This window comes from Stylophora pistillata, chromosome 5, assembly GCF_964205215.1.
Source record: "Stylophora pistillata chromosome 5, jaStyPist1.2, whole genome shotgun sequence".
In the NCBI taxonomy this organism is placed as follows: Eukaryota; Metazoa; Cnidaria; class Anthozoa; order Scleractinia; family Pocilloporidae; genus Stylophora; species Stylophora pistillata.
This window is the reverse complement of record NC_142523.1, coordinates 2253406-2265795: the sequence shown is the minus strand read 5'-3', so window position 1 is coordinate 2265795 and position 12390 is coordinate 2253406. Positions and strand designations below refer to the sequence as shown.

Genomic DNA, 12390 nt, shown 5'->3' with positions numbered 1-12390 from the left:
AATATGACGACGAAACATTGTTCAATTCTCAACAATTTATTTTTCAAAATTACAACGAGATGCTGTATAAATGACTCTCGCTTTAACAATAGTTTAAGGGATCATATACTATGGTCTCTAAAAACGTTCATACTAAATTAAAAAAAAAAGTTCGTACAACCACAGAAGTCCATCTTTTTGTTTTGCTTAGCGTTTACCGCATTTTAAATCAATGTAAAATAATATAATATTTTATAGAACGTATTTTCTCATTGCCTAACTTAAAATTTCCTCGTGGCTGGTATATTTATTTACGTAAAGAAAGTGAGCTAACTCCATTGATTATAATACTAAAGAATTCAGCGTTTCAACCTGCAATTGTTTTGGTTCTAAAAAAGAAACTGGGTGGTAAATTTACATAGATATTACACTACGTGTCATTTATACAAGTTTCTAGTCTACTCTAATCGTCAGACATTATTTTCGTGCTTTCATAATGAAATGTGAGCATTTTTGTTATTTCCTCACATAGTACCTTCCACTTTTTTCCATACATTTCTTCATCCACTTTATCAGGATGATAAACGGCGAGAGCTTTAATAAGAAGCCTCTTATATCTTTTGGAAGTTGTCTCCAATTCATCCCAGTCTTCCATTTCTTCATCGCTCGGTTTTTTCCAAGTTGGAGTTTTGGGTGGATAGTTGGTATACAAGAATTTGATTAATTCCACTGCAAGACCTCTGTGAGCTCCGATTTCCGCCAGTTCTTGTGACAATTCCTCCAAGAAACCTGCTCTCGCTTTGCTTTTCTCTTCGTCGTCTCTCTGTCTAGCCTCTTCTTGGTACTTCTTCAGGGTTGTTATGCAGTCTTTGTACCACTGGCAGGCTGTGAACATGCGAGGTTTTAATGATTCTGCCAGCTCGAAACAATGGGTATAGTAAGCTTTGGCTCGCAGGGTGATCTTCAGGACTTTGTCATAGACATAACCCAGGCGACTTTCAGCTCTAGCTTCTTGCTCGATATCCACATTTCTTGAAAGAACGACAGCTTGCTTATACCAGTCAATGACTTCAAAGATCAGAGTCATTTGCAGTTCTTCCTGCTCCAACAAGGCGTTCTGAAGTATTTCATCACCCATCATTCGCGCTTGGATGGATTTAGCGGCACAAGTGTGGAAGAACACATCCTTCTCTAAGACTCCAGCCTCGTTCAACATCTCATAGTTTACCCTGGGGTCATCGCCGCGCTTCGATAACCTTTTAACTTCTTCAATGGGTTGATAACAATCGGTCATCCGAGAGAGGCATTTCTTGTAGTCGCCATTTTGCAATTTGGTCGTACCATCGTGAAAATATAGTGTAGCTAGACTCATGTGCAGGTCGATTGAAGCTTCGTCAACACTGGTAATGAAAGCGAGTTTCTCAAGCTGTGCGATCTTTCGATCAGTGTCGACGAACGCTTCTGAAACATCGATCACCTCTTGTAAACAAACACTGATTGTTTCGAATACTTCGCCTCGCCACTCCGCATCTTTCCATTCTTCACCGATGTCGTAAGCTCTACACAAAGCTTTGATAGCCTCATGTAGATAGAAGATGATCATTTCTGGCTTCTCTTGCGGTTCTTTCTTGGTAAGAACTTCAGCTATCCTCCATGCAGCTTTGCCGATATTCTTCGTAGCGGAACATTCTTCTTCACGGGTCTCAGATTTGTCTTTCGCTTGGTAGTAAAAAGAAAGCGCCCGCTCATAAAGATCCTTTGCTTGCAGTGGTGATTCATTTGCGTTTAAGCTTCGAGCTTGACGGAAAAATTCGTTTCCTTGATTTCTCAAAAGGCTGGAAAGAGACATACTGTTTTATTGTTTTCGCCGTTTGTTGAGGCCTATGCTCAACGCCCTCATTTGGACAGCGGTTTCTCACCCGACATCCGGGCATACAAAAGAAAAAAACACGGCTCCTTTTTTCCACGTGCATGTGCTCGAGCTATTTTGTATCTTTCGAAGCTGTTTAATTTTACCTTGTCCGCCTCCGGATCCTTTACCAAACGTCGATAATCGGTAGGCTTTGTTGTTTTATCTTGGCGTTCTTATTTTTTGGATTTCTTGTTAGTTATTTTAGCCGGTTTGTCGGTATGTTGGTAACTTTCGTAACCTTAGCAGCATTGTGATTTAGCCGTTAACTGATTGTTTTCAGAATAAAACGGGGATTTCTACAAAGATTCTGACCCTCGTCACGTTCTTATCGACTTTGGAATAGGCTTCGACAGGAACGCCTATTCATGGTTTTATTCGATTAGCTTTGTTTTCGCCGTCTCGATAGCAATTATCGCGCCGTTCACTGATTAACCATTGAGATTCGCTTGCATGCACAAGGTCAACTTGGCTAGATAACCTTCACCTTCACAAGCGACAACCTCCGTCGAAAACACCACAATTATTCAGCGAATCGCTAAAATTCGATACGTTCCACCTTCGTTAATTCACATGTTAGCAAATTAGAAGTTCCTTCCTTGTGAAATGGAAAACAACGATGTCAACAAACGCGAGTCGCGACCCTCCACACTGTTAAATTCCGAAGATGTCAGGCGGGAGAAAGCGTTATCCCTGCAGCGCTCTCGTGCTGGTCACCTTGGCTCTCTTACTAAAGTTCAGAACGAAATTGAAACATTGTTACAGGACGAAGACCCGTCGAATGTGACCTTAGTAAAGGAAAGGTTCGACCATTACGAAACGCTGTGGAAGAACTTCGTTTTGTCACACAATAAATTTATGGATGTCGCTGAACCAGGCGAAAGAACAGAAAATGCTGAACGTTTCGACATTTTAGCTGAGCAAAGGACAAGCCTTTCTACAAGTGTTGAAAACTTTATTTGCAACGCAGCAACCAAGTTCAATGAGTGGGTAATGGAGGATTTGCAGAAACCGACTGGTTTAAGGCATCAGGGATTCGCGAGCTCACGTAGTCACCGATCATCGCGACGCTCAAGCAGCACTTACAGCTCGAAAGCACAAGCCCGCAGATTAGAGGCGGAAAAGGCTCAACTGGCTCTTGCGTTTGTGGAACAAGAGAGACAACGGAGAATTGAAGAAGAAATGAGGATGTTAGAGCTGAAAAGAAAACAACGTGAACTTGCCCGGATGCGAGAAGCCGAGGAAGAGGAACTAAAGGCCATCATTAGGCTGGAATCCCTAAAGACCGAGGCAGACCTCAAGCTCGCCGAAGCAAGAAAGGCAGCTGCCATTACGGACTTAGAAGCCAAACTTACGGAAGAAATGGAAGGGGGAGTTTCAGACAACGAGTCATCGTTAGTGGAGTCAACATCTTTCGAGCGTGCGCCACCCTTGTCTGGCAGCATTTTTAATCCTCCGTTGGTTTCTGTCACGCATTCTGTACCACCAGTGACACCCGATGTATCGGCCATGCCTGCACACCTCCCTGGTGTTTCATCCACAACCTTGGCGAGTGATCTGAGTCCACTGGTATTAAGTGGCCATGCTTCTTTCGTGCAGCCCAATCCGTCTACATCCGTAGTGCAGAGTTCATTGATGTCAGCTTCCACCAAAGTTTCAATCATGCCCTTGAATAAACCCGAGACCAGTGTTCCGTCCACAGCCGCTGTCAGCGGTCTCAGCCCACCTGTGATGAACAATCTCACTCCGCCGACACTGCTCTATCAGCCTCCACCCATTACCAAACTACCAGTGACGACTGTGAACACCTCTCAGAGTGGTGCTTCATCTGTTACTGTCAGTGGTCCGAGCGTGCCCGTGACAAGCAGCCTTTCTCCTTGGGCAACGCCCTTTCAGCCTCCATTGGGCACCTCAGGTGTGAATGCAACGCCCATGCCTTCTGTTCAGGGAGAAGTTCTTGCCATGGTTGCTACAGCCATGAAAGAGATTTCAACCACTCAACAAAAGCTTGCATACAACCAAAACCTCCCACCTATTCAGTTTCAGAAATTTGGTGGCATCCCTGCAGAGTTTCCCTTGTTTAAGCAACGCTTTGAGCGCATTGTGATGTCACGAGAAGATATGGATGATAGCAGCAAAATGACTCGCCTAGTGCAGTTCTTAGATGGGGACGCCAAACAGGCAGTAGCAGGCCTTGAGACATCCAAAGATGGACTCCATCAAGCACTACAAATCCTCGAACAACGGTATGGACGACCGTGTGTGATTGTTAACTCTGTCATCAACAGTCTGGTAAAGGGTCCTCCCATATCTGTCAGCGACAAGATCAACCTTCGGAAATTTGCTGATACTGCTACAAGAGCCCTTGCAACGCTAACGTCCATGAACTGTCTGTCGCAAGTCAACCAAGGTAACATTGTTTACATGACAGAACGGCTACCAAAGCCACTTCAGGACAAGTTTGCCACACTGGCCTGTGACTTGGAAACAAAGGGCCAACATTTCCCAACTCTGACGGATTTTGTTGGTTTTGTGAACAAGCATGCAAACATTGCTAACCACCCAGTCAGTGGCAAACCCCAGCAGTTCAACTACAATAACAACTCCAAGAACAAACGGCTGCCACCAAATGAGAAAATGGACACTCCTAAATACACAATGAATATCAGCGATGGTGGGAGGCCGCCACCTAAGACGCCTCCAAAGAGAGGCAGAGACAAAACAAATAGCTGTCGCCACTGTGGTCAAGCACATCCACTCTACCGATGTGAAGCATTTAAGGCGAAGACGCCAAAGGAAAGGATGTCCTTCGTTACTACGAAGAGGCTGTGCCCTAACTGCCTCAAGGGTACCGAACACTCAACAGATACCTGCCCCAGCAGGTTCAGATGTCGAGTTGAAGGATGTGGTGCCTTCCACCACTCGCTCCTTCATCAAACACAGGCTCAGCAGACACCTGGAAATTCTACTTCGGAGGACCAAGCTTCAGGAGTCAATGCCACAACCTCAACGCCTGTCTGTGCCACTGCAGGGTCAGGGGATTCAGAAACAGTCCTCTTACAGGTCGTACCGGTGCGAGTAATTGGCAGTAATGGGTTGGCTGTTACCACTTACGCAATGCTAGACTCCGGATCTGAAGTCACTCTCGTGGACCCATCATTGGTCAGCTCCCTAGGACTCTGTGGCCGACCTGACCATTTACTCCTCTCAACTGTGAGCAGTTGCAATGAGCTTCAAAAGGGAGAAAGGGTTAATCTTGCAGTTGAGTCTCTCATTGACGAACAGCCACAACAGCTTCAGCTTAAGGAAGTGTGGTCTGGGAAAGAGCTCAACATCCCGTTGCGCCACCAGCGCATAGCCATAAGCAAAGAAAGATGGCCGCATCTTCAAGATGTTCCTTTTCCGGAAGTTGAAAGGCAGAAGATCTCACTCATCATAGGGACAAATATTCCTGAAGTGTTTGTTCCCCTGGAGGTTCGTCATGGAGGACCAAATGACCCCATCGCGATCCGTTCGTGCCTTGGCTTTGCTGTCCTCGGTAGATCAGGTGAAAGAACGACACAACAGTGCCACAATGTTTACCACATCCATACCTCCGCCAATGACATTTCCCTCCACCATCAAGTTGAACTCTTCTGGGAGTCGGAGTCTCTTGGCACTACCAAACCTTACAAGTCCATGTCAGTTGAAGACAGGTATGCCGAACGGGTTATTAACAGCACGATTTCAAAGTCAAATGACCATTACTGCATGGGACTCCTTTGGAGACGTGATCCACCTGACCTTCCCTTCAACCGCGCAATGGCTGAAATACGTCTCCGTCACCTGGGGCGACGCCTTGAGAAGGATGAAGTCCTGCATGAGAAGTACCGTTCAGTTATCGATGGTTACATTGCCAAAGGCCATGCTCGTAAGCTCACTAAAGAACATGCTGAACAAAGAAGTAACAAGACCTGGTACCTTCCCCACCACCCTGTTACTAGCCCCAACAAACCAGGCAAGATCCGTGTAGTGTTCGACGCAGCGGCAAAGTTTCAAGGCACTTCGTTGAATGATGAACTCCTACAAGGTCCAGATTATATCAACAACCTAGCAGGTGTTCTTATGCGGTTTCGACAGGAGGAGGTTGTTCTCATTGCAGACATAGAACAGATGTTCCACCAAGTTCGGGTACCTGCTGAAGACTGCGATGCCCTTCGGTTCCTGTGGTGGACTGGAAATCTCCGAGATGAACCCGAGGTGTACCAGATGCAGGTCCACATATTTGGTGCCACATCCTCCCCTTGTTGCTCCAATAAAGCTTTGCGACAAACTGCTGACGATAATGAGGACAAGTATGGCAGCGAAGTTGCAGAAACCGTCCGTCGTAACTTTTATGTCGACGACCTCCTTAAGTCTATTCAGACAACTGATCAAGCAATCACCCTTGCCTCTAAATTGGTTGCCATGCTGAAAGAGGGCGGCTTTCACCTGACCAAGTTTTTGAGCAACAGAAGAGAGGTTCTGTCTGCGCTTCCTTCCCAAGAAAGAGCCAATCCAACTCTTAACCTTGAGTTGGACAGATTACCAATCAATCGTACCTTGGGTCTTCACTGGGATGCTGAGAGGGACGTATTCTGCTTCAAGACAGTGACTTCCACCAAACCTGCCACGAAGCGTGGAATTCTCTCCACCATAAGCTCGCTGTTCGACCCTCTCGGATTCCTGTCACCATTTGTGCTCCCAGTCAAAGTGCTTATTCAAGATCTCTGGAAAGAGAAGGTTGGATGGGACGAAGAAATCCAAGACCACCATTTGAAAGTTTGGCGACGCTGGACACATTCTCTTCCACAGCTTGAGGAGATCCAGTTACCTCGCTGCTACAGGAACTTAAGTATGCCGAGCAATTGCACAGTTCAACTCCACATGTTCAGCGATGCAAGTGAGTATGCCTACTCAACCTCTGCATACTTAAGACTGAGTGACAACCATGGTGACCAAACACACTGCTCCTTTGTCTTCGGTAAATGCCGTAATGCACCCCTCAGGAGACCAACCATCCCACGCCTCGAGCTCATGGCGAGCCTGATGGCAGTCCGAACCAGCAACCTCATTAGGGCTGAGCTTGATTTTCCCATCGACTGCATTGTTTTCTGGACCGACTCACTAACAGTGCTCCAGTATATCAAGAACAAAACGAGAAGATTCCATCGCTTCGTTGCCACCAGATTAGAGGAAATCCATGAGCATACTACACCCGATCAGTGGCATCATGTCCCAGGAACCCTGAATCCAGCGGATGATGGATCTCGAGGCATGCCTATAGAAGCCCTTCACCCTGGATGCCGCTGGTGGACTGGACCCAAATTCTTATGGCAAACAGAGGAACATTGGCCTCACCGCAAAGTGGGTGACATCCTGGAGAATGACAAGGAAGTAATCACTCCGAGAACCAATCAGAGTATAACAGCTACAGCTGTTTCCTCCTTGGATGAATTGTTGAGGAAGTTTTCCTCATGGCCTAAGCTGGTCAGGACTGTGGCATTGATCATGCGTTTTCTTCAATTTGTCAGGTCCAAATGCAGTGTACCAGCCATATCTAACCATGGCGGGATCAGATTAACAGAGATGCTCACCGCTTCAAAGGCCATCATAAAAAGGGTCCAACGGCAGTATTTCCAAGGAGAGCTGGAAGCCTTGGAGTCTGGTAAACCTGTGAAGAAAGACAGTAAGTTAAGTACACTTAGTCCAATCCTCGTCAATGGTACAATATGCGTTGGAGGCCGGCTACGACATGCACCAGTAGCCTTTCAAGCCATCCATCCATTGGTGATCCCAAGCGAGCATCCCATTGCTACACTGCTTGTTCGACATCACCATGAGATCTTTGGACATGCAGGTCGGGAACATGTGCTATCTACACTGCGTCAGAAATTCTGGATTCTCAACGCCCGCGCATTGACCCGACGTATACTACGCTCCTGCATAGCCTGCCGCAAACGACATGAAGGTGTCATGAAACAGATGATGGGAGACCTACCGAAGCCCAGACTCACACCTCATGAGCCACCCTTTACCTACACGGGGGTGGACTTCTTCGGTCCCTTCCACGTCAAGAGGGGTCGTAGCTCTGAGAAAGTTTATGGATGCATCTTCGTCTGTCTCACCTGCAGGGCTATCCATATTGAGGATGTTGGATCCTTAGAGTCAGACGCCTTCATCCAAGCCCTGCGACGCTTTATTAACATTCGTGGGGCCGTCAAGGAAGTCTGGAGTGACAATGGTACCAATTTCACTGGTGGTGAAAAGGAAATTAGAGATGCCATTCAAGACCTGGACCACAACATCATTCAGAGATCCCTGCATGAGAAAGATGTCGAATGGCATTGCCAACCATTGACAAAGTGGCATTTCCACCCCCCAACCGCCAGCCATATGTCTGGGGTGTGGGAGCGACTCATCAGGAGTGTCCGTGGTACCATGAAGGCCATCCTAGGTCACCCTCATGCCTTCATTACCAGGGAGACCCTCAGAACTGTCTTTGCTGAGACAGTCGGAATACTCAACAGTCGGCCTTTATGCCCAAGCAGCGACGACCCTGATGACTGCGAACCCATTACTCCCAGTCATCTCCTACAACAACGAAAAGGGATGTCTTTGCCGCCAGGAGATTTCCAAGACAGAGACCTGTATTCCCGCAGGCAATGGCGAAGGGGCCAAATTCTCTCAAACCACTTCTGGGTTAGATGGCTGCGTGAATACTTACCCCTGCTTCAGGAGCGCAAGAAGTGGATTCTCAAACGGCGCAACTTGGCAGTCAACGACCTGGTCCTTGTTGTAACAGAGAATACCCCTCGTGGTCACTGGTTGCTAGGTCGAGTTACAAAGGTGTTTCCTGGCAAGGATGGCCTGGTTCGTACAGCCGAGATCAAGACCAAGAATTCGACGCTGCTGCGTCCAATCTCAAAGTTGTGTCTTCTGGAGGAGTCAAATTAGCAACGAACATTTAGTGTCTGCCTTTTTTAACGCTGAGCTTTTTACGAACTGTTAGGATCCGAGTAGCCTTGTTGAACGTGCTCTTAAGTTTAGCTAGTTCAAAGGGGGGAGCATGTTGAGGCCTATGCTCAACGCCCTCATTTGGACAGCGGTTTCTCACCCGACATCCGGGCATACAAAAGAAAAAAACACGGCTCCTTTTTTCCACGTGCATGTGCTCGAGCTATTTTGTATCTTTCGAAGCTGTTTAATTTTACCTTGTCCGCCTCCGGATCCTTTACCAAACGTCGATAATCGGTAGGCTTTGTTGTTTTATCTTGGCGTTCTTATTTTTTGGATTTCTTGTTAGTTATTTTAGCCGGTTTGTCGGTATGTTGGTAACTTTCGTAACCTTAGCAGCATTGTGATTTAGCCGTTAACTGATTGTTTTCAGAATAAAACGGGGATTTCTACAAAGATTCTGACCCTCGTCACGTTCTTATCGACTTTGGGATAGGCTTCGACAGGAACGCCTATTCACCGTTCGTTACTTCCGCTTTCTCGATTTTCTTGTCCGTGACAGAGTAAACTGAAACTGGACCCCAATTACAATGTTGGACCTCGTCCTCCGCGACTTCTAGTTCTTTTGCGACTTAGCGTGCTTTCGTAGTCACGCTGTATGACTCAGATAACGAAAACAGCATGTTGATGTAAATGTATTATCATTTCGTCAGAAAAGAAATATGTTCTTGAACAAGGGCGGAAGGGAGCAAACTTGCAATTGGGCGAAAACTCCATATACCGTTCAGTCACCGGCCCCAATTTTTGAAACGTGTATAATCGTCACGCAATAGCCAGGTACGAATTTTGCAATGAAATGTTCGATACGTACTCTTTTGAGTTGTCTGAGAAGGGTTGTGTGGTCGTTAACCATGAATCTGAAATATTGGGCGTAAGACAGAAATAGAAAGTGTGCTAGTCATGAGAGCAGGGTGCAGAGGCCAATAGTCCTTTTTACAGTTCCCGGCGCCATATTGAATGTGTAACCGCGCAAACATGATAGCGAGGTTAGTGTTGAGTCGCGTTGCGAGTTCTAGTGAGAGTTTAGTGAAATGTGGTGGTGCGCTGTCCTTTTCATCGAGATATTTCGACAATGAACGATACTTTCCCTACGCAGGATATTCCTCCTTCTTCTTCGAAAGGAAGAGGAAGACACTGTGCCGCTTTTTGGTTGTGCTAATAGCTATTATGACAAAGCAGGCAATCCAACAGGTCTGCATTTCTTCTAGTTTCCGATTGACTTCCAGCACTGAATCAGATGGTGCAATCTCCTGAATCGCCAGCATGGAAAGGACGGATTCTTCATCACAAAATCAATTTTTTTGTGCTCAGAACATTTCAAAAAAGAAGACATGCGAAAAAACGTGGGCAGATCGCTGGAAATTGGTGAAAGGTTTATAATGTTTGTACGGTTGTTTTGTTGCTTGGATACCGAAAGAAAATGCCTGCTTTGATTTTCGGTATTGAAGTGTTTATGTTGGGATTTTTGTTTTTGGGGGGGGGGGACTTTTTTCTCCTTATTAAAAAGGTGATATTTATATTTCTTTGTGTATTGTGGTCTTATACGATATCTGTGAACTGAATGTAAAATTATAAAATTGTAATGTACAATTAAAATGTAAAATTATAAATTTATAAAATGATGAGTTTAATTATTATATATATGGGCAGAACCATCTTGATTTAACTGGTCAGTACCGAAAAAACTATGGAAAATGCCTGCTAAAAGGGTCCCGGTAGCAACTGTGACAACTGAAGGAGAGTCATTTGAAGTTGAACAGGAATTATTTCACCAAGAAGTTAAAGCACCTGTGTCAACTGTCAATGCTGCTTCACCTTCACCGGCTCAAATTTAATGCTCAAATTGATTTAGGTGTAATCTTTCCTTACATTAAGAAATATTAATATTAATGTTGTTAGTACTCAGGGAAAAAAAGATGATGTTGGGCTTGTAAAATCAAGATAAGGTACCATTGTACATTGTGTAAATAAGGGAAGTGATTGGCATGACAATAAAACGCGAGTTAAACTGTCTTTATGGGAAGGAGCTTCAAAATTCTATTCTTCAAACATAACATTTCAAAGAGCCTATTGACAATAATTAACATTATTATTCACAGGAGAAAAAATAAACAGTTCTGTACAGTCTAAAATAATCCTAGTTGTTGCATATTGAGCAAACTCTTGCAGCATATTTTTGTGAACAAGTTCTTGTGCTGGAAATGGGAAAGGTTCTTTCAGTTCCACATAGTTAAGATTAATCCATGTGTGAAGGTGTAGTCTGATCGTCCGGGTGAGTGTAGTCCTGAGAAGGACTGTTGTCGGTGGCAGTGACTGACGTTTCGACAACCTGTGCGGAAGTCATCATCAGAGTCAAGTGAGTGATTGTTGTCAGTAGAATGTTCTTATTCCAGTTCGTGTGAAATGATCGGTTGGTTTTGCCGTGATGTTATTGGCTGTAAGACTCAAGTGACGTAAGTCGTTCGTGATTGGTCTGTTTCGGTCTGTCGGTGAAGCTAGGTTGTTCTTTTTCGGTCGTTTGTGATGTTTATGTCGTGAATGAGTCGTTTGTATGGGGCGGGTAGTTGTTGACATCTGTTTAGGGGAGTCTGTTCTAAGTTAGTAAACCAGCTTTCCAGAGTCAGTCGTTGAAAATAGTCAGTGCTGTAGGTTAGGCATTGCGCAGAGTCCCAGTCAATGTTGTGGTTGGTAAGTCGATGGTGTTCAGCAATGTGATTGCTGACATCACCTTTCCTTGTCGCCCGTCTGTGTTCAGTCAGTCTTGTTGTGACCATACAAACGACTCATTCACGACATAAACATCACAAACGACCGAAAAAGAACAACCTAGCTTCACCGACAGACCGAAACAGACCAATCACGAACGACTTACGTCACTTGAGTCTTACAGCCAATAACATCACGGCAAAACCAACCGATCATTTCACACGAACTGGAATAAGAACATTCTACTGACAACAATCACTCACTTGACTCTGATGATGACTTCCGCACAGGTTGTCGAAACGTCAGTCACTGCCACCGACAACAGTCCTTCTCAGGACTACACTCACCCGGACGATCAGACTACACCTTCACATGTTACCCCCGGGTTCAAACCATTTACTGCATTAATCCATGTAATGCAGATTCTGGACACCAGGCTCTTGCTGATCCCAAATCTATCAGCAAGATCTTGTACAAATAACCCAGCCTTTAGTCTCATAAGTATGAGCAAAAATTCATCCAAGAATGACAGTTTCTTGAAGGCCCCGGCTTACTTCTGTTATCATCTGTTTGGTATGGCTGACTCTCTTTCGACAATTTCTCTCCTTTCCAGTACTGCATCTTTGCCAGCACTGGGTCAATAAAATTATAGAAGCTTATGAGTGCTCCATAGTTTGGGAATCCAGTATAAAATAGAACCGCAGACTCATCATCTTTAGTTTTGTCAATTGAAAATTGGCACGCCAATAAATATCCCCCTC

The 12390-nt window shown here is 45.2% G+C and overlaps 2 protein-coding genes across 2 annotated transcripts; one reads left to right on the top strand and one right to left on the bottom strand.

Moving 5' to 3' along the window:
- Positions 1–17: 17 nt before the first annotated feature.
- LOC111342221 (uncharacterized) lies at positions 18–1849 on the bottom strand. Its single transcript, XM_022949269.2, has one exon. The coding sequence runs from the start codon at positions 1826–1828 to the stop codon at positions 443–445; it is 1386 nt and encodes a 461-aa protein (XP_022805004.2). The 5' UTR covers positions 1829–1849; the 3' UTR covers positions 18–442.
- Positions 1850–1859: 10 nt separating this feature from the next.
- LOC111347146 (uncharacterized) lies at positions 1860–9321 on the top strand. The gene has a single exon (XM_088759511.1). It carries the CDS (start codon positions 2495–2497, stop codon positions 8861–8863), a length of 6369 nt encoding a protein of 2122 aa, XP_088615637.1. The 5' UTR covers positions 1860–2494; the 3' UTR covers positions 8864–9321.
- The last annotated feature ends 3069 nt before the right edge of the window (positions 9322–12390 follow it).

Excerpts from the sequence above, each read along its gene's own strand:
- LOC111342221 (XM_022949269.2), bottom strand. The coding sequence starts at position 1,828 with ATGTCTCTTTCCAGCCTTTTGAGAAATCAAGGAAACGAATTTTTCCGT.
- LOC111347146 (XM_088759511.1), top strand. The coding sequence starts at position 2,495 with ATGGAAAACAACGATGTCAACAAACGCGAGTCGCGACCCTCCACACTG.